A 27,815-nucleotide genomic window follows, 5' to 3' on the forward strand; every position below is an offset into this window, starting at 1 on the left:
GAAGCCAATTCCTTAACTTGACTCCCGAGGCCAAAGAGAACCCCTGTCACGAAGAATAAAAATAAAAATAGCGGTAAGAAAGAAAAGAGAAGAAAATAATAGAAGAGATAACAGAAAATGGAGAAACGTCGCGACAATCTGGAGAAAAGTCAAAGATCGGCCAGGTTAACCGGCAGCTGAGGAGAAGTTATGGTGTAATTTATATTTCAAAAATCAGAAGCCATTCATTTACGAATGTGATTGCACTTTAGTTTACATATTTAAAATGTTGAGACATTAAGATTTGAATGAGGAAAAATAATATGCTTTTTCTCTAAAATATATTATTTGTCATTTGTTTCAGATCTACTATGATTATTTTCTGTATAACAAATTATTGGTGTTCAAAAAGACTTTTTTCAAACTTGAGTCTTGAAAAAGAGGGGGTCGTCTTATAATCAGGGCCGTCTTATATTCGGGCCTATACGGTATTTTGAAGCAGCCTTCAGGTGCCCTGTGGTCCATCTCCACCTGTGCTGCCATCACATGCTGTAGTTTCCTCCGCTAAAAAACAACCAAAAAAAAGATCAATTTTCCGATCTATCTCAACTATCTTATTTCATTTTTTGTAACTTGATCAGTTGAGTGTTTTTAGGTACTTCTCCTCTTCTGCTGTTTGTGAATGGCTGTCACCTCGTGTCTCTTGAATGTGCCTGAGCTGTATGTTGGTTGATGGCTGCGATTGCCTGCTGTGTTCGGGGGGGGCGGTGCTGAAATAACAGTGCATGCCTTCCACAGTATGCCTGAGCAATTACAATTGATTTCACCGCTGCTTGTCAAAGCAACTGGTTCCTGCGGTTTGAAGACGAGATGGAAAGAGGAATAAAAGATAACGTTTCAATCACGTACGCATCGACTTTATTATGCTCCTAATTGGAAATGGATTGATGTCTGTTTCTCATTGTACAAGGGACAATTCTGTTCTGTTCAAACGTGAACCTAACGTTGACCATAACACCGAGGTACAAGAAGTACCGCTGCGCCAATTTTTTTAGGCCAAACTACAACCCTTGAGGATTGTTCCCGCAGCCTTCAACTTGTGTAAACTGATGAGTCGTACACTCCTTAACCTGGGGTGAAAAAAGTGTAATTAAGATGATGGGGTAAAGTGTCCTCACTTCAACTTGCAAGCTGCTGAGTGAAAGCCGCCACTTTTCTTTGCTCGCGTAGACTCTTAAGAAGATTACGCCAAAAGCAGGTTTTGTGGAGCCAGATATTCTTCTCAGCGCCCGCGAACCAGCGGCGTGTCAAGCAAGGCCAGCTCCTGTAGTGGATTTTTATCAGCGACAGAGCAGAGAGAGAAAGAGAGAGAGAGAGAGAGAGAGACACACACACACACACAAACAGAGCCTTCTTTTTGCGCTTCTTTTCAGGAATCCTGCAGGCACAATCTCAACATTATTATTGTTTTGTGATTTATTTATTTTTTTTACACGGTAATTTTGTACTATGTGTAAATACAATAAAAAGTTATGCAGTGGAACGAGTAGGCGCGGAAATCGCTGCATTACTCAGAACATGATATTGTCATGATATTTTGCTTAGGTTTTCGGTAATGCGACACCACAAGACGACTGAAATATTGGAGGAAAGCCATGTACCATCAAATCCTATTCTAATTTATCACAATACATCATGATCAGCCCTCTGTATCAATACAGCAACACCAGATATCAATTAATACTGTCATCATGTGCAATTAACATTTTTGTGTTTATAATCAAATACTGCAAATCCGTTACTCAAAGAAATTTGTATTTTCCTAGCCCGCATATATTCATTGTATCACGATACTAAAATTTTCATATTTCCACTCCCGGTGTTTAATTAGGCCAACATTTCTTGTAATTTCTTGTGAAAATAAAGTGAATGTCTATCTGCTAGTCGGACAGTAGTTTTTCTTTGGTCATCGAACAGGAGGGGAAAGGCAGCGGGGTTGCATACAGAGCATTGGAATCTCTTTTAGGCCAGTTATTGTGTTTTCTTATTGGGCTTTCAGGGGAGGCCACCTGGGCTTTGAGGACACACAGTCTTTCGTTTTGGAGAATGTTTACGCTGGCTTGCCGTGTGCTGCTATTTGTCGGCGGGGCAAGACAAGTGTGTAAGCGTTATCAGTGAATCACCATGGGGAGGAACTCCAAGGACCAGGCTTGCTTGTTTGTTGACAATCCAGCAGGCTAAATTGGACCACGTGGTTCTGCGTGGCTGAGCCCATTCGAGTGGGTCTGTTCAAAATGAAAGGGGTGATTCCTTTTATGCATTTGCGTTCTTTCAGAGCTCAGGGGTGTCTTTTGTTCCAATGGTCACAAAAACAGCAGATTACCCACCCGTCACCTTCGAGCCAGCACTTTCCTCATTTTTTTCCCCCGTTTCTCCTCTCCCGCTGCTCCCCTGGACTGCTGTTGCTAGGCAACAGCTGATTGACCAATTAGAAGTCTTCCAAATGAAAAGCAGTATGACAAGTCCCTGCAGTTACACAGTAGTCGAGGCTTGTATGATGCGGTGTACTGTAAAGGCACAGCAGTGTGCAGTGAAAGCCAAATGTGCTTTTGTGTGGACCGGTGCACATAAATGATTTTTATGGTCTCTCTCCAATTTGATATTCGGCTGCGGCAAAATGCTCGTTACGTTTTTCTGTGTCCTTGACAGAAACGAACCACTGCAACAAGGTTTCGGGTTCTGTTAATGTAAGGTACGTGGTCTAGAGGAACACGGGTCTAATGTTTGTTTGGGGTATGTTATGAGGCCAGTGTTTCCCCAACCTTATCAAGTCAGTTACAGTACAGTGTTAAGTACAGTTCAATCAAGTTATAGTGTTTGTTTACATCAAGGTTTAAGGTCCGATTATAATCAGGGATAAGGTCTGGCGGTTACAGTCGGATTTAGGTTCCAGGTACATTCATGTTTGGGGTTCAGTTCAATCAAGGTGCAAGGTTTATTTGTATTTTTGACATCCGATTTTGGTTCCAGTGACAGTCATGGTTAGGTTGCAGTGACCCTCATGTTTGGGGCCAGTTAAATCAAGGTGTGGGGTTCATTTACATCACAGGTTGAGGTCGTATGGCAGCAAGGTTTTAGGACCGGTTCCAGCTAGGGGCAGGTTTGCGGTCATGTTATGTTTAGGAATCAGTTCAGGGAAATTTTAGGGTTCAGTTTCATAAAGGTTAAGAACCACTTGCACATACGTGTTGGGTACGGTTCCAGTCATGGCTTCGGTCAGGTTTCAGCATGGATTACAGTTCATGTATGCTCGTTGCCACAAAGTTGCAAATTGTCGTAAAGGGTGGGTTCCAGCTAAATCAAGGTATTAGACCTAGTTGCAGCAGGTATTGGGGAACAGTTCAAGTCAAATACGAGTCTAGTCAAGGATTATCATTAAATTACCATAAGGTGTAGCATCTAGTTACTGTCAAGTTTACAGTTACGTTCGTCAGGGGATGTTCAAGTGGTGTGGCACGTCTCTCTGAAATGAATGTAAGTCAGTCGTGATTCAGTGGGAATTGATAGAAAGGCGAGTGAGTCAGTTGCTGAGCCATAATGGAATCCTCCGGTTCTGGACCACAATGCTGATGGATGTGTCTGCTCCCTGATGGAGTGTGTCTCTGCAAGGTCGGAGATGCCCAGGGGAGACCGATGGAAAGTAAGATGACGGCTGGACGGATGGATAGAGGAAATGCCAACGGTGGGAATCCTTACCTGTGGGACTAAGCACTTGTGGAGTAGACATTAGGGTGTGTTTGCAACAAGCATAGTCCAGTTTCTGTGAGCAGGGAGGTATAGACGGGGCCACCAAGGTCACCCGATGATGGCGATGATGAGAGCACTTGGCTGCCACTTGAACAAGGCCTGCCGCCTCAGCAGTGTGAGCGACCAAATACAAAATACATGGCTGTTAAGTGGAGTTCTTTCACACCAGACCTGTCGCCTTGGGCACATCGCGGGTGATGGCGGAAAGCCGAAAGATGAGGAGCACGAGGAAGGGAATGAAGGAGGACTGGAGAGGTTACAGGAGTGGATGAACAGAAGGACAGAATGTGAAGCGAGGACACTAGGTGTTCAAATGTGGAGGACAACGGGTCCTGTTCCAGTTAAAGGCATCAGGGTGCCATCGTAGCAGTGTGATCGTAGAATGCAATTGAACAAACTGGATGTGGTTTGACGTTAAATCAAGGTGTATGGCCGAGTTGGAGTAAGTTTTAAGGTCCAGTTGAAGTAAAATGTCGGGTCCAGGTAAACAAGGATCAGGGTCTTGTTTCTGTCAGGTTTAGAGTCCAATTTTGGTTAGGTTTACGTTCCTGTTTTTGTACGGTTTAGCTAACCATTTCTGCATGGTTTATTGAAAAATAAATAATGTTTAGGGACTAGTTTCTGTAAAACTTAGCATCCAGTTCCTGTAACATTCAGCGTCCAGTTCCTGTCAGGCACAGGTGTCGAATTCCGGTCCTCGAGTGCCAGTGTCCTGCATGTTTTCCATCTCCCGAAGACCGGACTTTGACACCTGTGCTGTAAGGTTTTGTTGGGGTCCAGTTCCTGAAAGGTTGAGAGTCAACTTTCTGTAAGGTTAAGGCTGCTGTCACATTTCCAAACCAGGTGCGCTGTGGAATAATGTGCAGCTGTAGTAATGTTTAAGGCCATGTTACAGTTCCAGGTGCACGAGCCTTTCAAGTCAAATTGTAGCAACCGCTTGATGGAACCAGAAGAAAGTAAATCAGAGTAGCAGAAGGCGACTGTGCTTATCGATGGACGCAAGCGACAGCTGAAGCGGGATCGCTGTGTGACGGGGAGACGGTGCTAGGAGTGGAAAAGGAAGGGGGGTTGTCGTGGCGAATTATCATCACGCCATGGAGAGTGACGTTGATTATCGGTCGTCGCCGACAGCGCCAACCGAAAGGTCGGGTAATTAAACCCGAGCTGACACCGCGGAGGCCCAGCTCTCTCCTGTGCTGTAGGCAAACTGTTGCCTCGTTTGCGTTACCCGTTCACATTAATTATTGGGGTTACTTCTGTGATACCCCATCAGATGTGATACTCGATTTGAGATGAGATGATTTGCGTGTAGGATACTGGTACAACGTTATTGGGTTGAGCTGCAGTAGAGTGCAGTGTCAGAGTTTGAATTTGTTACTGTCACATCACAAAATGTTATTTCGGAGCACATGTGAGAATAGTTTAATTGGCATTGGGATGAGGAAGTGGTCCTTGAAAGATCTTGTCTCTTGTGTTGCAGCCAGCCCATGAAATTCTGAGTGAATGATTTTCTAAAAACAAAGTTTATCAATTTGAAAATGAAAAAGCTTGACCTTGTAATGTAGGCCTCAGCTGCTTGACTCGGGTCGTCGGGTTCATCAGTAAGGTGCTACTTGTCTGTCATTTGCTCCTCCTGCCCTCTGTGGCATTGTGAGTTGGAACTGGATACCAGTCGTACCGTATATCAAGTATAAATTCATGAATACATGAAGAAGACTTTCACAACTACTGTGACTCAGTAAGATGCAGTACTTGTAGGCTTTTTTTCACGGGCGATAAAGAATGTATGCCTGTGGGGTTGTTATTTTGCTTGTCTACATGTGTTGCTGCAGTGTTTATTTCTGTACATGATTTGTAACTTTTCTTTGTAAAAACAGTGCCGTTTTTCTTTAATATCTACACGTTACAAGAAAGTCAAGGTACCACTATATCAGGTGATGTCTTGCATTGATTATGAGTCACCTGAAAAGACTAGCAGGTCCCAATCGAAATGTTGTCAAAATGTTCAATCTCGATCATGTCATTACAGCGACATTACAGCGTTTGTGTGTTTACCGGAGCGGCAAGTCCACCGCGTGTCACTCTACGCCCCTCTCGCAACGACAACGCTGACAGCCATCTGTCAAGCGCCTCTGCCGACGTTCTGCAAACCATTTTGTGTTGGCCCGAAAGCCAAATGGCCGCTTCTGTTCTCCGTGTTTGTGCAGCGATGCAAATGTGACGTACGAGCATTGCGCGGCCGTTGAAAGCAGAATTGAAAGTGAGTGCGGGTCAAGACGAGTGCAACGGAGCGATGATGGTTCGACGCGGGACAGTAATGCCTATCATTGTATTCGCCATCGTGCTTCCTTGCATTTGTGTTGGACACATCAGAATTAGAGTAGCTAACCGAAATAAAGAGGAAAACAAAGTCATCCTTTCCCCTCGCGGACACTACACGAGATATTTAACATGGTGGTGCAGGCTGTTTTGTTTATGCGTAATTCCAGCTGCTCACACCGTCTGTTAGTTTCAAGGAAAAAAAAACAACATTTGCACCAAGTAATTGTACCATAATCGATATACGTAACTAGGAAAATTAGACAAGATTCTAATTGGAAACATCTCGTTTTGGGACCTGATGTCCTGCACTTTCTCCTCTGGGATGGACGTGTGGTGCATGGATATGTGTGACAGGAGGCTCGTCCTGCTCGACTATATATAACCTTGTTGCAGCAGTACTGCAGTGAGGTGTCCGGTTGTACCAATCCTCATCGACGGCCATTACACGCGTCTACGGTAATCTGCAACAATAAACCAGTCAAGAATGGGCCGCTGTATTTATATGTAAATCCCAACCTTCAAGTCAACAGTATTGACCTTTTTTCATGCATGGACAAGATCATTTGGGATAAATACAGTCAAATCAGGTAGGGTTTGTGATGTCCCGGCTATCGATTCACTCTCGTATTAAATCTGCTGCCGCATTCGCACAATGAGATTCATGTGCCCGCGTGAGACTGATTGGTTGCGAGGGATCGATGAGAAGGAGGTAGAGAGAGGAAGAGGGTGGGGGGGGGGGGGTCGGCTCTTCTTCATTACGGTTATAAAGGGAAAGAAATAAGAGGTGGCGGCAAGGGAGGCTGCGGATGGATAGACGGAGATGGACAGACATCCCTGTGTGTGTCTGTGCGGTTATGAATCAATGCCGTGCTTATACTTTTTCCAACGGCTCCAATAATATCACAATATGGTACATCATGTCTTTGACAAAATCTTCTGTAATTGCCAAATTATTAGCATGCCGACAACCCAGTGGGGCCAATTTTGGGCCTCGGCATCTGTCAATCTCATGAAACAAATGCATGGGCAACATGGGAGACGCATACGCCTCATTGTCAGAGGTTCTGGTTTTGAATTCAAGGGGCGGAAAATGCGTACGCGGCCAAACTGGAAGACAGATGACACTGATGCAATTCATCACCTTTAATGTCTTCTAATATCTTCTCCTCTGACCGCGCCAGAATGCTCTAGGGGTGGCGGCATCACTCACCGTCGCCGGTGACGGATGACCGAAGCCAGAGCCAAAGCTGATTGACTGACCGCCTGTGCATGCCCGCAGTGGGGTGTTTTGAAAGTTAACGCTTTCCCCTTATGCACTGATTTTTACTCCCCGTGTCCTGTAAATCGCAGCCTAATTTCATGGGGCTGTATTCCGCACCGTATTAAGGCTTTACTGCGCCTTGTGGCCTCAGCATAAGGTGCCGTGTTTGCCAGTTCTGAGCATTAGATATGTGCTGAGATGGCCCAGGGAGTGTGTGTGAGTCACCCTTGCTTTCCTTGCATGTGTGTGTGCGTGCGTGCAGAGGTGTTGGCGAGGCTGTCAGCCAACGGTGCCGCACTCGTTGTGTCAGCTCCCTCAGGCGGCCACCGATGCTCCTATCGCATAACTGCATCTGCGCGCCACCCGCCACCTTTGTCACTGTTTGTCCAAAATTCCCCACACCGCCCCCACCGCTCTCTGCACTCCGACTTGTGTTCAGGGGTCAGTGGCCGTTGCACTTTTTATGCCTGTGGTACACAACTTCTTACTATGGTTGCAAAAAAAAAAGTATGTGAACCCTTTGGAATGACCTGGATTTCTAAAGAAATTGATCTTCATCTAAGTCACAACAATAGAGCGCAGTCTGCTTGAACTAATATGACACATAAGAACACATATATGTCCTTATGTATTTTTATTGAACACCATGTAAACATTCACTTGTGCGAGGCGGAAAAATATGTGAACCCCGAGGCTGATGAGCTAATCGGAGTCAGAAGTCAGCAACTGACCTTCATTGGGACGAGATTGAAGGTGCCTTATCATAAAAACACGGCAGTTTGATATTTGCCATTGCCAAGATGCATTGCCTGATCGGAACAATGCCTCGCACAAAAGAGCTCTCAGAAGACCGACGGTTAAGGATTGTTGACATGCGTAAAGCTGGGAAGGGTTTCAAAAGTATCTTCTGATGTCTATCACTCCACGCTGATCACCTGGATGTCACCACTGGCAAAATATTCTGTGGACAGATAAGATGGGAACAAAGGTGAATTGTTTAGAAGGAACAGACAACATTCTGTGTGGAGGGAAAAAAAAAGTCAAGGCTCACCTACTGTACATCAAAACCTCACCTCAACTGTGAAGTATGGTGGAGGGGGCATCTTGGTTTGGGGCTGCTTTGCTTCCTCAGGGCCTGGACAGATTGCTATCATCCAAGGAAAAAGGTATACCAAGACATTTTGCAGAAGAAGTTAAATGCCATCTGTCCACCAATTGAAGCTTAACGGAAGACGAGCGATGTAAATCAACAACGGCATGGCTTCAACAGAAGAAAAATACGCCTTCTGTAACAGCCCAGACAGAGTCCTGACCTCAACCCAAGGCTGTGGCATGACCTGAAGAGAGCAATTCAACCAGACATCCCAAGAACATTGCTGAACTGAAACCGTTTTGCAAAGAGGAATCGTCCGAAATTCATCCTGACCGTTGTACGGGTCGGATCTGCAACGACAGCAAACATTCGGTTGTGGTTTCTGCTCCCAAAGGAGCGTCAACCAGTTATTTTCTCCACCATCGCCGGTAAATGTTTCCATGGTGTGTGGAATGAAAATACATGAGAACATATTGTTTGTGTGGTACAATTTCAAGCAGACTGTGTTTTTCTATTGTTGTGACTTGGATGAAAATCAAAACACAACTGTAGATAACAGCGACACACTCTCTTATACCATGCGTAGACATACTCGGTTCAATCGCGAGGTGCCTAAATTTGTCCAAATTCCAACGTGTTGGCATTTCCCTTCCTCATAATGGACGTGACAAACCAACATTGACCGCCTAATGTCAGTCTTAAAAAGTTGCTCTGATCTTAAAATACAACGCTGCTATCTACTGGGATCTTTTAGCCATTACAGTTGTTGGGAAAACCTGAATTCCACAGGTCGCCTCTTCCACAACCGCCCTTTGAGAAATACACTCGATGCCTATATTCTAGAATCCAGTTGATGAATGTCAACATCCACAGCCGTGAATCTTAGCATTGGCACTTCTAAACATTTTTAAGGGCGTGCAGCAATTAAACACCTTTTTAAGAGGGGGCGGGGGGGCTATTCGCTTGGTTTACTGTACCGGGCTTCTGAAGACAAAGGTTTTCTGAGTTCAACACCTCATCCGCTCCCGCCTCAGAGGAGTTAACAAGAGGCCCGGGCGCTAACGTGGTCGAGTGCGCGGCGGCGAAGCTGCTGGATAACACAGCCAATTAAGCAGCCGCCACGCAGCGCTCAAGGCAACCAGTGGCTGCCTCCCCGGACTCAATTAGCACGATGTTTTATCGGCGCGACGACGGAGGAGAGGATTCCCTTCACTGGCGATTCTTGGGAGGCATCGAATATGATGCAGGCTGGATTTTTTTTGCAACTGAAGTCGGAAACATTGATTTTCAATAAGGTGAAGAGTTAAAGATGTGATCCTAGATCACTTGGAGCGGGGCATGTTCCGTTCACATTTACAAGCGGCGTGATGTGACAGTAAGAGCCTCAGCGACGAGGGAGGCGGTGTCATGAAGATGGAAATAAGATAAGATATCCTTTATTTGTCCCACAATGGGGAAATTTACAAATAAAGGTCCTCAGTGAAGTCATTTTTCCAGCCTTCAGCGCAGAACTCCAAAACTAGAGTGAGGCCGTATCGCGTCCGCGCGCTGACTGAGACTTGTTGTTGTTCTTGTTGCGAGGAAACGCCTCCTCGAATCTCATTCCACATCCCACGCGAGGTGTTCACTAATTACACTCAGCCTGACCACAAACGTGACGGAACAAAAAGCCATGAGAACAACAAGGAGAAACGGAAGCTGAGGTGGCACAAGTACAAATGTATCTTTTTTTTTTTCTCCCACCCATTTCCTCCTCCCACCCCTCGCGGTCGACTTGGGATCAGTTCGCTGGCTCCCGGTCGATTCTGATCGATGTATTGGGCACCCCTGCCTTAAAATCAGAGGTAATTCGCTGACTAGCTTAGCGCCGCTGTTTGCGCATGAGCGGTGATGCAGTCATCATGATTGGTTGCCCTCGATGTCAATCAGGTAACGGGATTGATGATAGGCTGACGGAGTACGTTCTGTGAAGTTAGCGCTTTGTTTGAGTGGCATCGCCACTGCCGAGGCGTTTTCGACGCTTGTCGTGTGAGGTCCTGGGAGCCGCATTGAACCAGCCAAAGAGCCGCATGCGACTCGCGAGCCACGGGTTGGCCACCCCTGTCCTAAATGTTACTTGAATCCTGAACCCGAATTCTCAATCCAATTTCCTAATTATAAGCCTAAATCTCGATAGTAATCCCTCAACAGCAACTACCACCAAACCCCAAAACCGATTCGTCGAATTCTGTACCCAACCCCAAAAATGAACCTCCTCAACCGGACTGTCAGACGTGATAATGGCTGAACCGATAGCAGAACCCATCATGGCCGAACTCAGAACACCACTGAACCATCTAGGTATTTTATTTTTGGTGTAGATTGCTGCCTTGTCCTTCGGTTCCACCAAAATCCCAAGCGCTGTCTTCAAGCACCCAAAAAACAAAAAAAACCCGGCGAAATCCATATTAGCAAAACCTCCCGCAATGCCACTGTACAAACATTTCCTCGCGTTTTGTTTCAACAAAATCTTTTTTCGACACATTCCTCCAATCTTAACTGTAACCCAGAACCCAAAAAACTAACTGATAATAGTAAATCTTAGCAGTACCAATTTTAGAATCGGTGCCCGTAATGTTTTGCCGCCTGCGCTGGGATTTTAATACCCGCCATCTCCGTCAGTCCGCCGAAACTCATTAGCAGTATTTTCACTTCACTGGCATTTAACGCCTCACCACAAATGCGTCTCAGCTTGCCCGCCGACGCTACACAAAGCAAACAAATGGCGGCAACTTCGCGGCCTCGGGCAGTTAACGCGACACGTGTGCAGATGGAAGGCGCCGCTGCGGAAAAGCGGATAACGAACGGCGGGCGTGAAAAAAAAGAAGAAAAAAAAACCACAGTCGGCGGCTTGCAAGCCCGAGCGGGCTGCCTGGCATTTACATATTCAAATGAGCGCAGCCGTTTCAGGGTTACCCGCTTACGCTAATGACGCGTTCAGCTACTAATAAATCAGTTAAGGCACTTCCATGCTGGAGCCCTGGGAGCTACGCTACGCTACATTCTCTGGACACGTGTATGTGTGCTCGTATTTCTTCTGATTTGTGTGTTTGCGCCGCCAATTTACTGCCGATGCCACATTTTTGTTTTTGTTTTTTTCTCGTGCCCGGTATGTCTCTTCCGTTGACCAAATTTAGGGGATTTTGCCATGTGATGTGATTCATTTTAACAAGCTGTGACCAAATTGTCCTTACAGCGGGATTTAATTGATTCTGACAGTACCCCCCCCCCCCAAAAAAAATGTGAGTGGATTTTGTTGTTGTTGTTGTTGTATTATTCTGTGATGATATACAGCAGAATTTCACCTTGAGCGATAACAATGCAGTCAAACCTCGGTTTTCGAACGTCTCTGTTCTTGACCAAATCGGTTTTCAACCAAAAATGTCGAGTTTTTTTATGCCTCGGATTTTACGACCGAAAATCGGTTCTCGACCAAACTGAGCGCACTTGAATGCGCCACTTGACTCCTCTCGCCTTCCTCACACGAGGAAGCGTCGCTTCTTCGTGTAGCGTTCCGTTGTGAGCAGACATGTTCAATAAAGATTTTTTTCTTTTTTTTTTTTTAAAGAGAATGGTTTCAGTTTTCAAACAAATCGGATTTTCAAACAGCCTTCCGGAACGGATTATGGTTGAAAACCGAGGCATGACCTTTTTGTTGATGTTTGTTGTTGTTTTCTCTTTCTTCTTTCTTCTTTCTACATACATTCTTGCTGCTGGAGGCTGTAAATTTCCCCAGTGTGGGACGAATAAAGGATATCTTATGTGTAAAAATGTAACGGCATCAAATTACATTCCGTTATTATTCACGTCCAAATGAATTAAAATCTAATAAGGCGAGTGGTACTTTGTTATAGTTTCATGGTATGCATCTAATTAAATATCGGTAGTTTAATTTAATTTTAATTAAATAACATCATGGGATACGTCACTTTAACCCCTTAAGGGACAGCGGTTGCTACAGTGGACAGCTTATCAGTTGTCATTTTTTCATTATTTGTGCATAAAAGGGTTAAGTGTAGGTACTTTTATTCAGTGGTAAACTATAACTGACTAGTTTTACTTAGTTTTGGTTTTGTTACGCAGTCGTGTACATCTCTAAGTGGAAGGTTCACTTTTAAAATCGTACACGGTGGAAAACATTTTTTTTTTACTTTATTTTCATTTTGGGTAGGTTTTTTTTTTCTTTCCCGTCGCCACATTGTCAAAACGACTTTGCGCCGCCCCTTTGCCACAAGTGTGCCACTTAGCCGGAGAAGAGGGGGAAAAAAAAGCTTTCGCCGTTTCATCAGGCCACTCGGCACAGCAGCCGCGTAAAAGGTCGGCCGGGCCGCGCTTCTATTAGAGGGATTAGTCCTCAAATGGGATTACACAGCGCCTTGCCATGGAAAAGAAAGTGGGGGGAGCCTGATATTCAAATGTAATCATTTAAGCAAAGAGATGCTTTTATCATAATTAGGAAGAAGGATTGACCCTGCAATGTCTCATGAAGAAGAATACATCGCCGTCGTGATTCCGAGTGAAAAAGGAAAAAAAAAACCCCTCACATGTTGAATGTCTTTTGCATTTGTTTCTTAAGAGCGGCAATAATGTGCTCAGTGTGACCGGGGGCATCCCCACCTCCCCACTCATGATTTTAAATGATGGCAAGAAAATGTGCACAAAACCTTTGGAGCGTATATCTTGGTTACGCTTCATCTTAAGCCAAGCAGAAGTTTCACACTGAAAAAAAAAATCGTCCCTTCTCTTGAATCTGCATGACATTGATAAATGAGTCAGATTTTCAATCAATCAAATTGTTTTCATCAATTCGCATCTCCGATCCAAAGGAAAATGCCAAACAACAGTGATAAAAGAATCACAGTGCAAACTGAGTGTGTTAAGTCTTTTTTTTTTCATTGGTAAGTTCAGATCGTGTGCGTCAGCAAATTTGGACCGCATATTCGCGGAACGGAGTCCTCACCGTAACGAGCTCGGTTGCGGTGTGTGGAAGAAGTGCATGTAGGTCAGGTCAGCTGGGGCCTGAGGTGGGGGGAGGAGTGTGGGGGGGGGGGGGGGGGGGGCACAGCCGCAGCAAAGGCAGCAGCACCAGACAGGGACTCCTTCACATCCTCCTCTGGACTTTGTCATGTAGTCACACTTGATCCACGTTGTATTCCAATTGCGTATAAAAAGTCTACACACCCCTGTTCATGGGACAGGGTTTTAGGAGATTAGAAAAAGTGACCGAGATCATTTAATTTCAAAACTTTTAACGACATAAATGTGACCTAGGACCCGTTTGAGGCACAAAAGAGAGGAAGTACAAAAAACAAACAAACAAAAACATGACAGAAAACGGCTACTCGAACATCTGAACTCATGTTGGATCCAATTGAATGCAGATTAACTGTACATGCTTTGCATTTTTATTTATGATCAAAGTCACAGTGGGCCCAAAAACTACCAAAATATCTCACAAAAATATGAGTTAAAAAAAAAACATTTCTTAAAAACAAAAATGTAGGACCCCCCCCCCCCCCGCCCCCAGAAAAAAAAGCATTCGATGTTGATTTTTAAGCATATAAGCCTTGGAGGGAGGTCCGTCCTGGCCCATTATTTCCACTCTGGGCCCGCATTCTTGTCTCCTATCTTCAATATATCCCGCACCGCCTTGATCTCTTATCCCGTCATCCATCTCCATCCCACCCTCCATTTCTCCTGTCACTCCCCGCCAGGCTCATCTAAACTCTTCTCGCGGCCCTCCCGTCATGGACCTAATGCCGTGAGAAATGACAGTGGACGGGTGCCTTTTGCCTTCCTCCCGTCCTCCCCCCGTTGCCTGGCAACTCCCCAGACATTTCCCGCCTGTCGCGCAGCGATAGGCATGCGAGTCTAATGAGCGTTATAACTCATTTGCTCTCATCGTTTTGTTTTTTTTGGGGGGGGGGGGTGTCATCTGCAGCAGCAACGCTGTTTAGCACACAGTCAAAACACAAACAAATCCGCCGTCATTGTCGGTATAAAAACTCACAAAGACGTGAATGTGCATGAGGTGTTCGGAATAATGGGCTGGAATTTTAGTGAATCGCTCCCATCATGTGTGTAAAAAAAAAAAAAAAAGTGTATAAAATCATCATGGACTGCAAAGGCTTCCCTGAGGAACACCGTACTGAAATTGGCTTTGTCGCCCATAATGGCACATAATTTAAAAAACAAATCATAACATTTGGTGACTTAAATCAATTTTTGAATGTATTTATCTTGGTTGATGTATTAATTGTACAAAAAAAAAACGCATGCTCAAGACATTTAAGTTCCTCGAGAATTCACTTAAGAGTAAAAAAAAAAAACATTTCACAATTAGAGTGACACGTTATTAAACTTCAGTATTTTATCATTTAACTTGATTGATTGCTTTATTTTGCCTAAAGCGTTTTCCGACTCGAGATGTACAAGCACCGAGCCGACAAAAATGTTGACACACACAACTGCTCAAAATTTTGCTGGAGCAAAAGAATTTGCATGCTTGGCGTTATTTATTTTATTTAATTTTTCTCATGTCAGACTAATCCGAGCATGCCTTGATGTGGTATGGGAACAGAAAATGAAACATTTCTAAATGCATTTCTTTATGTATAAATAATTTAGAAGAGAAACTATTTTTCTTCTGTGTTTCTGCACGGCTCCCTTTTGGCGCACCTCTGCGTCATCTCATGTCTTGGTCCAATGTGTTCTACCTTCTACGTCACTGCTGGCTTTTTGGAGTTTGCCGCTGTCCCACTCAAGAAATATTTCCTCTCAGATTGTGGCACACAAGATGCCATCTTCAGGTTGTTTTGAGACAAAAGTGTGCCTGAACGCAAGTGGGAATATGCGTGTGAGATTAGAGGCGATGAAAACAAAACACACCAGGAGGCGTAAATCTCATTGTTATTGCAGATTACTCTCGCCCATTAGTGTCATTTGTTCATGGATTAATTGAAATCCACTTGGGAGAATGCGGAATGGAAAGCGAGGGTTCCCCCAAACGCTTCGGTCTCAAGACACGATGACGTGACTAAAAAGCCGTTGCGGGTGGAGAGCGGTCGCTTTGGGTCGGAAACACCCTCGACAAGTTTTCATGAAAAATTCAGCCCCCGTTGCCAGTTTCACTTGCGACTATCACGAAAACGGGAAGTCTGCCCATTTTTGGATGTATTTGGACTTGACACATTTTCCCGCATTGTCTCCCTTTGTGCTTTTGGAGCAGGCGGACCCTCACGACAGAGACATCGCCATCCGTCCCTTCTTGGAGCACTGCGAGAGCACCCACATGACCATCTGGCTGGGCATCGTCTATGCCTACAAGGGCCTTCTGATGGTACGGCAACACCGGGCGCATTCTGTGGCGCTTCCAGGCGACATTTCTCTCACAGCCTTCCTCTTGCGTAGTTGTTCGGCTGCTTCCTGGCTTGGGAGACCAGAAACGTCAGCATCCCCGCCCTGAACGACAGCAAATACATCGGCATGAGCGTCTACAACGTCGGCATCATGTGCATCATCGGCGCCGCCGTCTCCTTCCTCACCCGAGACCAGCCCAACGTGCAGTTCTGCATCGTGGCGCTGGTGATCATCTTTTGCAGTACCATCACGCTCTGCCTGGTCTTTGTTCCCAAGGTGACTAGTCCCAGGTTTGAAACATTGAAGCCTAGCTAAGAGGCTAACACGTCACCCTCTCCTAGCTGATCACCATGAGGACCAACCCGGATGCCGCCACGCAGAACCGCAGGCTCAAGTTCACGCAGAACCAGAAGAAGGAGGACTCCAAGACCTCCACCTCGGTCACCAGCGTCAACCAGGCCAACACCTCGAGACTGGACGGCCTTCAGACCGACAACCACCGCCTCCGCATGAGGATCACCGAGGTGCGACGGAGACCGAGCGCTTTTGTGGAAAAATGCTTTGCGTTCTTATGAGGCGTCCTCGGGACTGTTTCGTGGACCCACAAAAAAAAAAAAAAGTCTCAAGAAATGAGAAGACGGGATGTTCCAAATGGCTATTTGGGGTTCACAGCACCCACGAGGATTTTCTTCATCATTCACACCCCAAAGTCGGTTTCACGTAATCACATGAAATTTGGTGGAACATGATCAGACCCACAAAAAAGGTCTTACCAAGCTGTGACAAACCTGCCCGAGATTTTTTTCCACCAAATGCGAAGCCTCCAGTACACCCGCAAAATGACGTTTTCATCCCTGCAAAGCGTGACGGCAACATTTCCAAACGTGAACCACGTGGGCATTAGCGCTTGACCAAACATTTTGGTGTGGCTGTTTATGTCTATTTGTCTAAAAGTTGGACAAGGAGCTGGAGGAAGTGACCATGCAGCTGCAGGACACCCCGGAAAAGACGCCGTACATCAAACAGAACCACTACCCGGATGCCAACAACATCCTCAGCATACGCAACTTCGCTGACTGCAAAGGTATCGAATCATCCACTCGCCTGATGGTCTACCACCGCGAGTCGCAGCGTTTTTCTCTATTTCGAAAACTGAGGAGGACAAAAACACACACAGATGAGCAAATATTTTGGAAAATCAACAAAACCGAATATGAGAATAAAATTATACGAGTATGACAGTATTACGAGAAACAATTGCAAATATTAGCATATATTGAGAATATAGCGAGACAAATTTGTAGGGACGTAACCGTTGCAATTTCAAGTCTAAATTTTGCAAGAAAAATATGCGACATTTTACTTTCACTCTTTTAAATTTGCAAGGAAATAAAAAATCAATCATCCCAGAATAATAATCACAAAAATCATAACCAAAGTTGTAATGTTAAAATAAATCGGAAATCATTCAAAAATAAGTTTGGGGATGCTGTGAATAGTCAACATTTTATGAATATCATTTATAATCGAGTCAGTAAGTCAAAATGTTACCAAAATAAAAGTCATTTTACAAGAATAAAGGCAGAGACTTGTGATCGTCCAAAACATTAGAAGTAAAGAAAAAAAAATCTAAATCTAAATATAAAAACACCAAATCTATAAATTCTGAATTTTGCTTCAACCAAAAAAAACAAAAACTAAGGTGAGGCTGCTGATTTCTGATCCAAAATTTCTGCCTCAGTTGTTTCTTTTATTTACAAAAAAAAACCCCCAAAAAAACAAAGCTAAACCACCCCTGGAAGAAACCCTAAAAGAAAGCGACATATTGCTTTAAGATAGCATAAAGCATTTGTTTTTTTAATTTTTTTTAATGGAATGCGGCAGACCAACCACTGCCATTCCTAAAACCCGCCTCCATTTTGTATTGCCGTGGAGACGCCGACCGGAGCCTGCTGAAGAACCACCTGGAGCAGAAGCCTCAGGGCCAGTGGGGCTCCATGGATCCTTCCAGAATCACCAGAGGTCCCTTGGAGGACATCAACTCCCCTGAACAGTAAGCCGCCCCACTACTCCCGAATAATATCCACCTTTTTTAGGTGGGGGTGGGGGGGCGCTCGTAGCAGTTCCTCAGCGGTTGCCGTGGCAACAGCAACCCTGCGAGAGCTCCTCGCACCAACGGTGCTCGCCCACGCTGCCTCGCACGCACGCCGGACTCGTCGCCTCGGCTTCTTTTTCCTCATAATTCATGAGCGCGTCGCATGGTCGTCATGCATCATTTACGGAAGCGCCGCCAACACGCGCACTCGCCAAAACGCCGAGCTTGACAGGTAGAATGTCGGGAAGAGGCTTACGTAAGGCGGCGCTGGAAATAGACCAAAACACTGGCAGCTATTCCCGGGTCCGATGAATGTTTGATTGCGCGCCGGCAGAAGGAAAAGAAAAAAGAAAGAGGGAGACGGCTTTTTCGACACCTTGGCAAGGCAGGCAAAATATTGCAGAGTCGAAAAGTTGAAATTCTAAAGTGCTAATTTGTCGCTGACATTTTTATTCAAGATTACGAATACAGTCAAACCTCGGTTTTCGTCCATAATCCGTTCCAGAAGGCCGTTCGAAAACCGAAACCATGCTCTTTTAAAAACTTTATTGAACACGTCTGCGACACGAGGAAGCGTCACTTTCTCGTGTAAGGAAGACGAGTCAAGTGGTGCATTCAAGTGTGATCAGTTAATTCGAGAACCGAATTTTGGTCGTAATCCGAGGCATAAAAAACTAGAAATTTTTGGTCGAAAACCGATTTGGTTGAGAACAGAGACGTTCGAAAACCCGCGTTTGACTGTATTAATATATAACTTTCTGGAAAATAAAATTATGTGTACGAATTGATAATTTGGTGAGGAAAAAAGTACAACAAAGTTTTTTTAAAAAGAATTACAATTTTACACAATTTAATGAAATGTAAAATTTGGCGAAAAATTCTGTGTACAAAACCAGAATTATTATGTTTTTAACAATATTACCCCAAAAAAAACAAATTGAAATATTTTTGGGGAAGAGATTAAATACTGTATGTGGGCACAAAAAGTAATTTACCGAATGGGCGGGGGTGTACACTTATGTAACGGCATCATCGGCAAGATGTGTGTTTAGTTTGTTTTTATTTGAATTTTAAATTTTTTGTGGCTTTTGCGTCCACAGCATCCAGCGCCGGCTGTCCCTGCAGCTGCCCATCCTGCACCACGCCTACCTCCCATCCATAGGCGGCGTGGACGCCAGCTGCACCAGCCCCACCGACAGCCCCGGATCCAGCCCGCGCCACAGACACATGCCGCCCTCCTACCGGGTCATGGTGTCGGGCCTGTGAGACACGCCGACTGACCGCGCCTTCACCCTTCCAGTATACACACACACACACACACACACACACACACACACACACACACACACACTCACACACATGCACACAGCTGTCTTTTTGTGTGTTAGGTGTCGTTTCTAACAGCAGACTTGACTGCGAGCATCCGCGCGGAAGAGAGCGACGCTCTTTCGCGCCTCCCCGCAGAACGTGGCGGGCAGTTAAGCAAAGCCGCCAAACACCCACGACGGCGACCACAGCGTAGCCTTAAGGGTTAGGCCGTCTCTTGCCTCGCCCCCCCTCCACCACCCCCCCCCCCACCACCCCAACCCCTACGCCGCAGCTCTTTCGAATTTGTGACGTTTGTAAATATCGTTTCGAGATTCCGTGGACGTTCGACGGCGTTGGTCCGGCGTGCGGAAAGCAACCAGGTGCGGCGTGTGACACATTCACAAGCATTACGAGTAGAAGTTGATCGTGTAGATTGGAGCCACGTGACAAAATTCTACTTGCAAAATGACGACTTTCCTCATTTTGATCACGATATTTTCGACTTTGGGTATTTGGATTCTCGGATGGTTATGGCACCGTGTAAAAGTGCTGGCCCCGCCTCCGTGTCGTAATCTGACAATTCTGGTCACAAGACAAATTTAGAATCATTCCAGTTATAAATTGGACAAAATATCCATTATTTCATGACAAATATATGCTCTGATATTTCGACAATGTGTGAATTGTCACAATAGAAATGCGGACTACGACACAAAGTCATCGTACAAAATTCTGAGTGAGACTCAACATTTCCGGGAATAAATTTGTCATTTTGCAAGCAAAACAATGCAAAAAAAAAAAAAAAAGTCCAAAAGTCACACTTGTCCAAGAAGATGATTCTACCAGGACCCTAAAAGTTGCAGCAGCTATAAAATACCCCTTTGAGGCTGGCGGAAATTTTCCACGTTGTCTATCGCGATCATATTGATCCCCGAGTTCCATGTTTTTTTTCTTCCCCTCCGCGCCAAGAGGGTCAGAGCGTCAAAGCACACTCGGCTGGCCTCTGTCGAGATAACTGTATCTTGTTTCGGTTATTTGGAGCAAATGTGTTGATTTTCACCATCGGTGTCTTGGTTTTTTTTTTTTAGTTTTTGTTTGTTTTGTTTTGGGGTTTTTTTGTAAAAGGCGTCCGTTTAAACGCTGTGCCTGTTCGTCTTTCTACACTCACCGTCGTCATGGCGCAAACACACACATGCACGTACACACGCATAAACGGGACGGCAGGGGGAGTGCACTCCTTCTTTTCCTTCAGCGAGCAGAAACTGGACTCGAGTTCTGACTCGGGAACGAAAAAGGAGCGGGAAGTGAACTTTCAAAGATGGGAGAGCGCGGCTCCGCCTCCTTTCCGGGAGGCTCGCGCAGAAGTAGCACTCCTTTCCCAGCCGAGTCCATTTAGAGAGAGAGAGAGAGACGCTGAACAAAATCCAGGCGGACATTTTCTATTCTGTGACATTCTACGTGATTGTGTACAATTTGCTGATCCTTTGAGCACAGGTGTCCATGGATGTTTTTTTTTATTATTTTCTTTGTTGATTAATCGTTGGGGTGTTTTTCAAGATGGCATGAAATCAAATGTAGACTTCACACAGATTATCTGCTGCTCGTCCTCGCGACGTTCCCAGTAACTTAAAACAACAACAAATAAGAAAAAGCTCCTTTTGGAATTGTAATAACAGGTGAGCAGACAGAAGAAAACCATTCTGAGCAAGTAACATGTTTTTGCTGTTTCTCTTTTTTTTTTGAGAGGTGGGGGGGTCCATCAGTTGTAGTCTTTCGATTTCAAAAATGTGTTGAGAGAGCCACAGTGAAAATGGGAAAAAGACGAGTCGTATGGCAATGTTGTGGGTTTTTCAATTAACAGAAAATAATGACGTGTATTCGTACGAGATGATTTTTTTGTGGGGGTGGGGGCAGGGGCTGCTACGAGATTAAAATTGGATTCCGAAAATGCTTTTCACTCCCTGTGATAAAATTTTGTTGTGGGGGACCCATGTTGGCTTTTTTGGGCCCACCCCCAGACCTGACTCCAGAGGGAGTGTGGGGGGTTGAGCCGCATCCAAGCAAGGGAAAACGAATTCCATGTATTGTGCTTATAAGCATTTTTTTGTTGTTGGGTTTTTTTTTTAGCCCTGCTTTGTCTTGTCCCTCAGCTAGTTTGCCACAGGTGACCCTCCCAGGGCCATTAAAGCCCCCCCCCCCCCCCCCCAAACAAGTTGGCTACTCGGATCTTTGGGACACACATAGCCCTCCACCACAGTAAGGTGACGCCAAATGGTGTGTTCTGACTTGATCAAGAAGTCTGAATGCAACCAACATTAAAGCCTAAAATCCACAATGGAAAAAGTTGTTTCAAAATTCTAAATTTGGTTTCTTAAGGACTTTGAGGACCAAAAAAAAAACTGATTCCTGCTGTTTTCTGTATACTGTAATATAAATAAATATTCTCAAATGAAATTTGGGGCGAGGGAAAGTGCAGATATTGCACGACTTAAATCTAATGAGTAAAAAGAAGACGTTTTAGCAATTGTTAAGACATTTCCGTCATAGAATTAAAAAATATATCTTTTTCCCGATAAATGAAAAACATTTAAATTACCCCCACACTCAAAAAAAAATCTAAAGGGTTCTGAAATTTTTCTTCTATCTTCCCTCCAAACAATAACATTCTCATTTAAAAAATACTACTTAACATTTTTGACTCATCATAAATTTTCTTTGTGAGAAAAAAGTTATTTTGATTGTGCTTTACTTCATAACAATAAAGTTATTACGATTAATATTCCCATCCATTAAAAATGGAAGTCACCAACTTGCGTCTGTTACCAGACAGAGTGAACTGCAGTATATAGATATTTATATCTGAATATATATAAAATAAATAGATATATTTAAACAAAAAGTATATGGAGATCTTTTAAGTACCATTTTTACATTTCTTTCACAAAATATGCCACCAGGGTACTTTGGAAGTTGTCTCCTTTTTTTTTTTTCAATGTCTTACTTTAAACCTTTATTTACAGTATCTGTAACTGTTATGTACAGACGAGGTATACATTATGGAACCGTTGTATAAAATAAGTATCACATTTTGGAACACCTGATGGTTGTTTATTTAGTTTTTTTTTCTCCTCTGTCAGAGTCAATAGTTGTTATTCCGGAATGGGTGGGTGCGAGGGTAAGTGTAGGTTGATAATTGTGAGCGGGATTTCAAAAGCAACATTCTTTTATTGTTTGAATGTTCTGGACAGCCTTTTACGTTTCACATCATTGTTGAATAAAGTGAGACTGAAAGTGACAGAAAGGAGTCCTGTTTTTTTTTTTTTTAAACACTGCACATTCCAGACATCTTTTCCTCTAGGAACCTTCAAGGGCATCCAAGCATTAATATGCCACCCGGGTTGAGAAATCCAGCCGTACCTCTCCCTAGCCACTTCGTCTAGCTCATCCCATAGGAATCCGCGGCGTTTCCAAGCCAGCTAGGAGTCATCGTCTTTCTCTCCACGATGTCCTGGGTCGTCCTCTGGGCCTCCTCCCATACCCTCCCAACACCTCAGCAGGGACGTGTCCAGGAGGCATCCTAATTAGTTGCCTGAGCCACCTCATCTGGCTCCTCAATGCAGAGGAGCAGCAGCTCGACTTTTGAGTCCCTCCCGGGTGACGGAGCTTCTCACCTTATTTCTGTCAGGGGAGAGCCCGGAAACCCTTCAGAGGAAACTCCTCCACTTGGGGCAGGACCCCCCCCCCCCCCTTAAAGTACCCTCAGTTTGGTGAAAATCACGGATTTTGCAACCCGTATGGTTAAACACAAAGCCTCCTCTGCTGTTGACTGACTGCACAGAATCATACAAAAAATTGTTGTTTATTGGTCAGTATAAATTAAAAAAAACAAAAACATGGTTTGTTATAGTTATTTGTGCAAAAGGACGGCAACAGGTGGCGCTATAGAGCCTCTGTGTTGATGTCAAAGATCTTGACAGCGTGGTCGGCGCCGGCGCTGGCCAGCTGCAGCCAGGCACGCTCCTCCGGGACCCCCGCCCGGCCCGCGCGGGGCCTCCAGCGCAACCTTTTGATGGCCAGAGTGTGACTTTGTCTGTTGGACGGCGCATGGTGAAGGTAAAACGACGCAAGTGCACGCGGGTACAAGCAGAGGACTGTAACGCGCTGCTACGGGGAGGACAGAAAGATTGAATATGAGATGGAGAGATAGACAAAACCCTGGCAGAAGGATACGAAGGGTCTGTTTCTCCGTATCTGATCCAGTCTTGACCTCCGGCACGATCTCCGCCGGGCCTCCACCCGTACACGATTATCCGACCGCACTCCAGTCCCACGGCCAGCAGATAACTGAGCAGGAAGGAGATGAAGAGTATCTTTTTTTTTTTTTTTTAATGAGCACTTTAGTTTAACAAATCAAAAATACATAAATTTTTAGTTTTACCCTAACACCTGATTATTTTATAGAATTTTTAGGTACCCGTTGTCAGAGCAGAGCTGGGGACAGAAGGTGACGGCCGTAGCAGAATCGCCCACATCCAAGATGGAGGAGCACGGCTTCACCTCAGCAAGAGCGACAGAGTTGCTACGGTTATCCTTTGTACAAGGTCCCCACACCAGCACCTGGAATACATCCCAAGTAAGCACTGTGACGTGTGCCGCGTCGCGCCGACTATGTTACGGGGAGTCACCTTCTTGTCCCGACTGGACGTCACAAAATATGTGCCGTCGGGACTCCAATCGCATGACCAGATGATCCGGCTGTGTACCGATGTGTCTTTCGTAGTGCGCGCGTACAAACGATACTGAGGCTCTACACGCGCACAACAACAAACAGAGGCGGGCGAAGCAGCAAGTCGCGGCATTATTCACAAATGAAAGTGGGGGGGGGGTGGTGATATAAAGCAGTAGTGTCATTTGTAGTCGTAGTGCCGGTAGTGCTAATCGTCGCTCGATCGCGTGGACTCAAAATGATGTGGCGCACCGTAGTTGTGGGGGCGGTACCTGAATGAGCCTGTTGTCGTTGCCACAGAGACCACGTGCGATCTCTGGAGACCAGCAGCAGCATGGCGGCGTCAGGCGAGAAGGCCATCTGCGTGACAGTGAGGGCGTGGCACGGCAGCGCCTGCAGCCGGCGCCACGTGCTGGCACTCCACAGCAGCACCGACGCGTGCTCCGCTTTGGATGCCTGCCGCCCACAAAAAACACAAAAGGTACTACTACCGGACCTGGGGGGACGCCATTTGCGATTCTGTCCCTGTAACTCTGGTTTATTAAGAGAATATAAATAATGAATGAAATTGGTTTTCGAAAGTGCTATTACTGTGCGTACAGAAGTAAACGTGCGCCTTTAAAGGGCGTGGCCTAGTGAGGGACATCAAGAGCTGGAATTTGTCAGTTTGCGTGTGAGCGTCTGGGTGCGAGTTGTGGTCCACCGCAGTAGTTCCTTAGTGTCATCATTTTTGAATTTGTATTTGGCTGACCTGCTGAAACTGAATTGCAATTGTGGCTCCCCTTGCCCACACGCGATGGCATTTCATTGCTTTAGTTGGTCCATGATTTGCACTTCAACAAATTTACATAACTTGATATAATTGACAGCCAAAATTGCTTTTGACTTTTCGACCTCAGTATATTTCAGATGCTGTTTGTTTTTAACTTACAGTATACATAAAAAGTCTACAACCCCCACCGTTCAAATGCCAAATTTGTGAGCTTAAAAAAAAAAAAAAAACTGACCAAAATGTCAAGAAAACATTTGAACTTTATTTGGTCAATCAGGTGAATCTGAACTTGTGAACTTAACTTTTGCCACCTTTGTCTGGCCGTAGCGCTAAGATGGACGCGCCGACGTTACCTTGCTCGCAGACGCCACCAGCGTGCCGCCACTGTCGGACGCCAAGCAGAACATCTCGAAGCCGTGGCCGTACCTGGATAAGGAACAATTTGTCAGGCCGCCGTTTACGTTGCGGGCTCAATGATGCACTCAACTTAAAGCGAGACAACAAACTGCCACCGTATGTCACGTTGATAGAAAAAAAAAACACTTGTGAATGGAATTAACAATAGGATGTTTTGTGTGTGTGTGTGTGTCTTGGGGAGTTGATGAAAAGGAGGCAAGAGCATTATTTTCACATGCAATTAAGCCTCAAGGCTCAAAGCAAAACAAACAATTCCATTTCGTTGGATTGGAAACCTTTAAAAAGAGGAAAAGTCATCACTCATTTTTATGTCGCCCGAGAGAATGTTATTTTTATTTTTATTTTGTTATAGCTTCTGGGTCCATTCGGCGGCCGTGTAAAATGTGCTACGCGGTCCGTCTCAACGGACGTGACATTTTCTGGGGAAAAGGGAACAAAAAGCACGCGGACGATACACACACGTGCAAGGTTTGGCTGTCGGCTATATTGACCAATCGATGGGCTGCAAAGCTTCGACTTGGCATCACGTGATTTGTGGGTTCCGCACCGAGTGTCACTTAACGGCTTTGCGCTGCTAAACGTGTGCGATTGGATGCCTTTTCCTTCCGGGAAGTACCGAGAAACTTTAGTTGCAAAATACAAAGTTGGGAGACTCACAGTTTTTGGACCTCGGGCCAAAGTGTGTTCTGTAGCAGATGATCTTCCGGTGGAGGTTCTGGAAACAAGAACACAAACGTCCACAAGCGCAAAAGTGCATCAGTTGACTTGAGTCAGACTAGTCATTGATCGATTTATTTATCTATTTATTTGGTTGGAGTGGGTGGGGGAGAGGGGGGGGGGGTGTCCAGTACCACGAGAATTATTATTAAAAGTAGTAATGCTAATTTAGCGCTAATCTTGCATGAATATGAGAATACTATTGAGTAACAGCGCTATTAGTAGCAAAAGAAGTACACATGGTGGCAGTAGGAGCAGCGGGAGACGTTTTGTGTTATCTTGTCATGATCTGTTGGCGAGGAGCGGACCGGTCATGTTGATGGGGTGGAAGTAAGACTCTCGGTATTGGTCGGAGACGCCGCTGAACTTCTCCTCGCCGCCTTTGTTTGATGCCGCAGGGTCACCTGTCAATGGAATCGAAGATGCTTTAGGCTGACCTGAGCAGAAATGAGCCAAAGACACCATGGCCTTGAAAGTGGACCTTGAAAGACGGCCTTGTTGGACAATCCCAATGCAGGCGTGCTGGCGCCTTCGGGCAGTTGGGCGCAGTCCTGCCGAGAAGGGAGCATGGATAAGTCCGGCCTGCCTAGTACGAGACGGTACATTCTCGAGAGAGCGCGGTGAGATCCTTACGCCTGACGCCAGCAGCTCCTCCCTGGACATCCCGGAAATGTTGGCAAAGTTCTCCACGAAATTGCGCGGCGCCTGGAAAACACGCAGGACCTTTTCGTCGGCGCCCGACACGAAGCGGAAGCGGCCCAGCGCGGCCAGGCACTGCATGTCGTAGCCGTGGATCTGCGGCCGCGCCACTTCGTGCCACGTGGGACTCGGCCGGCCCGCCGGCTCGGTCCTCCACGGCGTGAAGAGGCGGGTGGTCTGGTCCGAGCTCACGCTGATGACGAACTCGCCCTCGGGGTCCCAGCTCAGGTCCTGGACCGCGTTGAAGTGGCCCGACAGCGCCACGTCGGGCCTCCACTCACCCTGCCAAGTCACGTTCAAGGTGACGTATGAATGCAAAATGGTCTTTTGAACGTCTGTGCTCCAAATTTGTGTCGGCGGCATCTGCCCGTCCATCCGAGTGAGAAGTTCAACAACCGAGACCAACTTTAGTTTTGGGACCATCGCTGAAAATGTGACGGTGAGCGAGCTGCGCCGTATGCAAAATGACTCGTAATGCTGCGTTTAAAAAAAATTGGATATTAAGTAAAAAGTATTGAAAAGAAGCATCTGTACAAAAAATATATTGAAAAAATAGCATTTGGTAAAAAAATAAAAATTAAATTATAGCGGTGGTAAAAAGTATTCAAAATAGCATTGCAATAAAAAATATATATACTGTATAAAAAAATCTGTGGTCGAATCAAACTATTGAAAAAAGTAGCAAAATTACTGTTACAAAATAGACCAAAAAAGGAAAAAAAAAGACGAGAATACGTGAATACTTGCGGCATTTACAAGAAGGGGGGTGGGGGGTGGGGGGCAGGTACGTACCGAGCCGGTGTCCTTCCTCCACAAGTGGAGCGCACCGTGAAAGGCGTGAGCCAGGATCACGCAAGCATCCGGACTCATCTGGCAACCGTAGAAGCCGAGCGTGTTGCCGCCCACCTCCCCGACACGTACCTGGCGGCGAAAAAAAAAAAATCGAGATAAAACACTTGAAGAAATGGTGCCATGATAGCCACAAAACAGGAAGTATAACTTGTTATGACAAAGCATTTGACCAAAACGATGCAAATGGGACTAGCATGTAGCATGCGAGCTAATGAGCAGATTAGCTGTTCCTGTTCCCTCCGCATTTACGGTTTCGCTTTTAGTTTTTATGTCGTCAAGTATTACAGTGGCTAACTTCAAACTCAGGCTAATATTCCCCAAAAAATATTTAAATTCCCAAATGTGCTGTAGACACACACAAAAAGTGCT

At 45.3% G+C, this 27,815-nt stretch overlaps 2 protein-coding genes across 5 annotated transcripts in view; one reads left to right on the plus strand and one right to left on the minus strand.

Moving 5' to 3' along the window:
* gabbr2 (gamma-aminobutyric acid (GABA) B receptor, 2) overlaps positions 1-22,564 on the plus strand; it is a 91,234-nt gene extending 68,670 nt beyond the window's left edge. For 2 of the 4 annotated variants that reach the window (XM_052070580.1, XM_052070577.1), the window contains 6 exons: positions 15,730-15,840; positions 15,912-16,136; positions 16,202-16,384; positions 16,815-16,944; positions 17,745-17,913; positions 19,056-22,564. In XM_052070580.1, the coding sequence (XP_051926540.1) occupies positions 15,730-15,840; positions 15,912-16,136; positions 16,202-16,384; positions 16,815-16,944; positions 17,745-17,913; positions 19,056-19,221 (984 nt within the window). In that variant the 3' untranslated portion in view covers positions 19,222-22,564. The remainder of the gene's footprint in view (positions 1-15,729; positions 15,841-15,911; positions 16,137-16,201; positions 16,385-16,814; positions 16,945-17,744; positions 17,914-19,055) is intronic. The other 2 variants (XR_007963156.1, XM_052070579.1) reach the window with 2 other exon arrangements.
* A 542-nt stretch (positions 22,565-23,106) lies between these two features.
* The window catches only part of elp2 (elongator acetyltransferase complex subunit 2), a 28,076-nt gene continuing 23,367 nt past the window's right edge, over positions 23,107-27,815 (minus strand). Inside the window, exons 11-21 of the mRNA XM_052070585.1 lie at positions 27,387-27,515; positions 26,529-26,876; positions 26,377-26,446; positions 26,204-26,299; positions 25,836-25,893; positions 25,115-25,187; positions 24,262-24,445; positions 23,949-24,070; positions 23,738-23,880; positions 23,494-23,607; positions 23,107-23,353 (exon numbers count right to left, since the gene is read on the minus strand). Of these exons, the coding sequence (XP_051926545.1) occupies positions 23,203-23,353; positions 23,494-23,607; positions 23,738-23,880; positions 23,949-24,070; positions 24,262-24,445; positions 25,115-25,187; positions 25,836-25,893; positions 26,204-26,299; positions 26,377-26,446; positions 26,529-26,876; positions 27,387-27,515 (1,488 nt within the window). The 3' untranslated portion in view covers positions 23,107-23,202. The remainder of the gene's footprint in view (positions 23,354-23,493; positions 23,608-23,737; positions 23,881-23,948; positions 24,071-24,261; positions 24,446-25,114; positions 25,188-25,835; positions 25,894-26,203; positions 26,300-26,376; positions 26,447-26,528; positions 26,877-27,386; positions 27,516-27,815) is intronic.

The sequence above is a fragment of the Hippocampus zosterae genome, chromosome 7 (assembly GCF_025434085.1).
Source record: "Hippocampus zosterae strain Florida chromosome 7, ASM2543408v3, whole genome shotgun sequence".
NCBI lineage: Eukaryota > Metazoa > Chordata > Actinopteri > Syngnathiformes > Syngnathidae > Hippocampus > Hippocampus zosterae.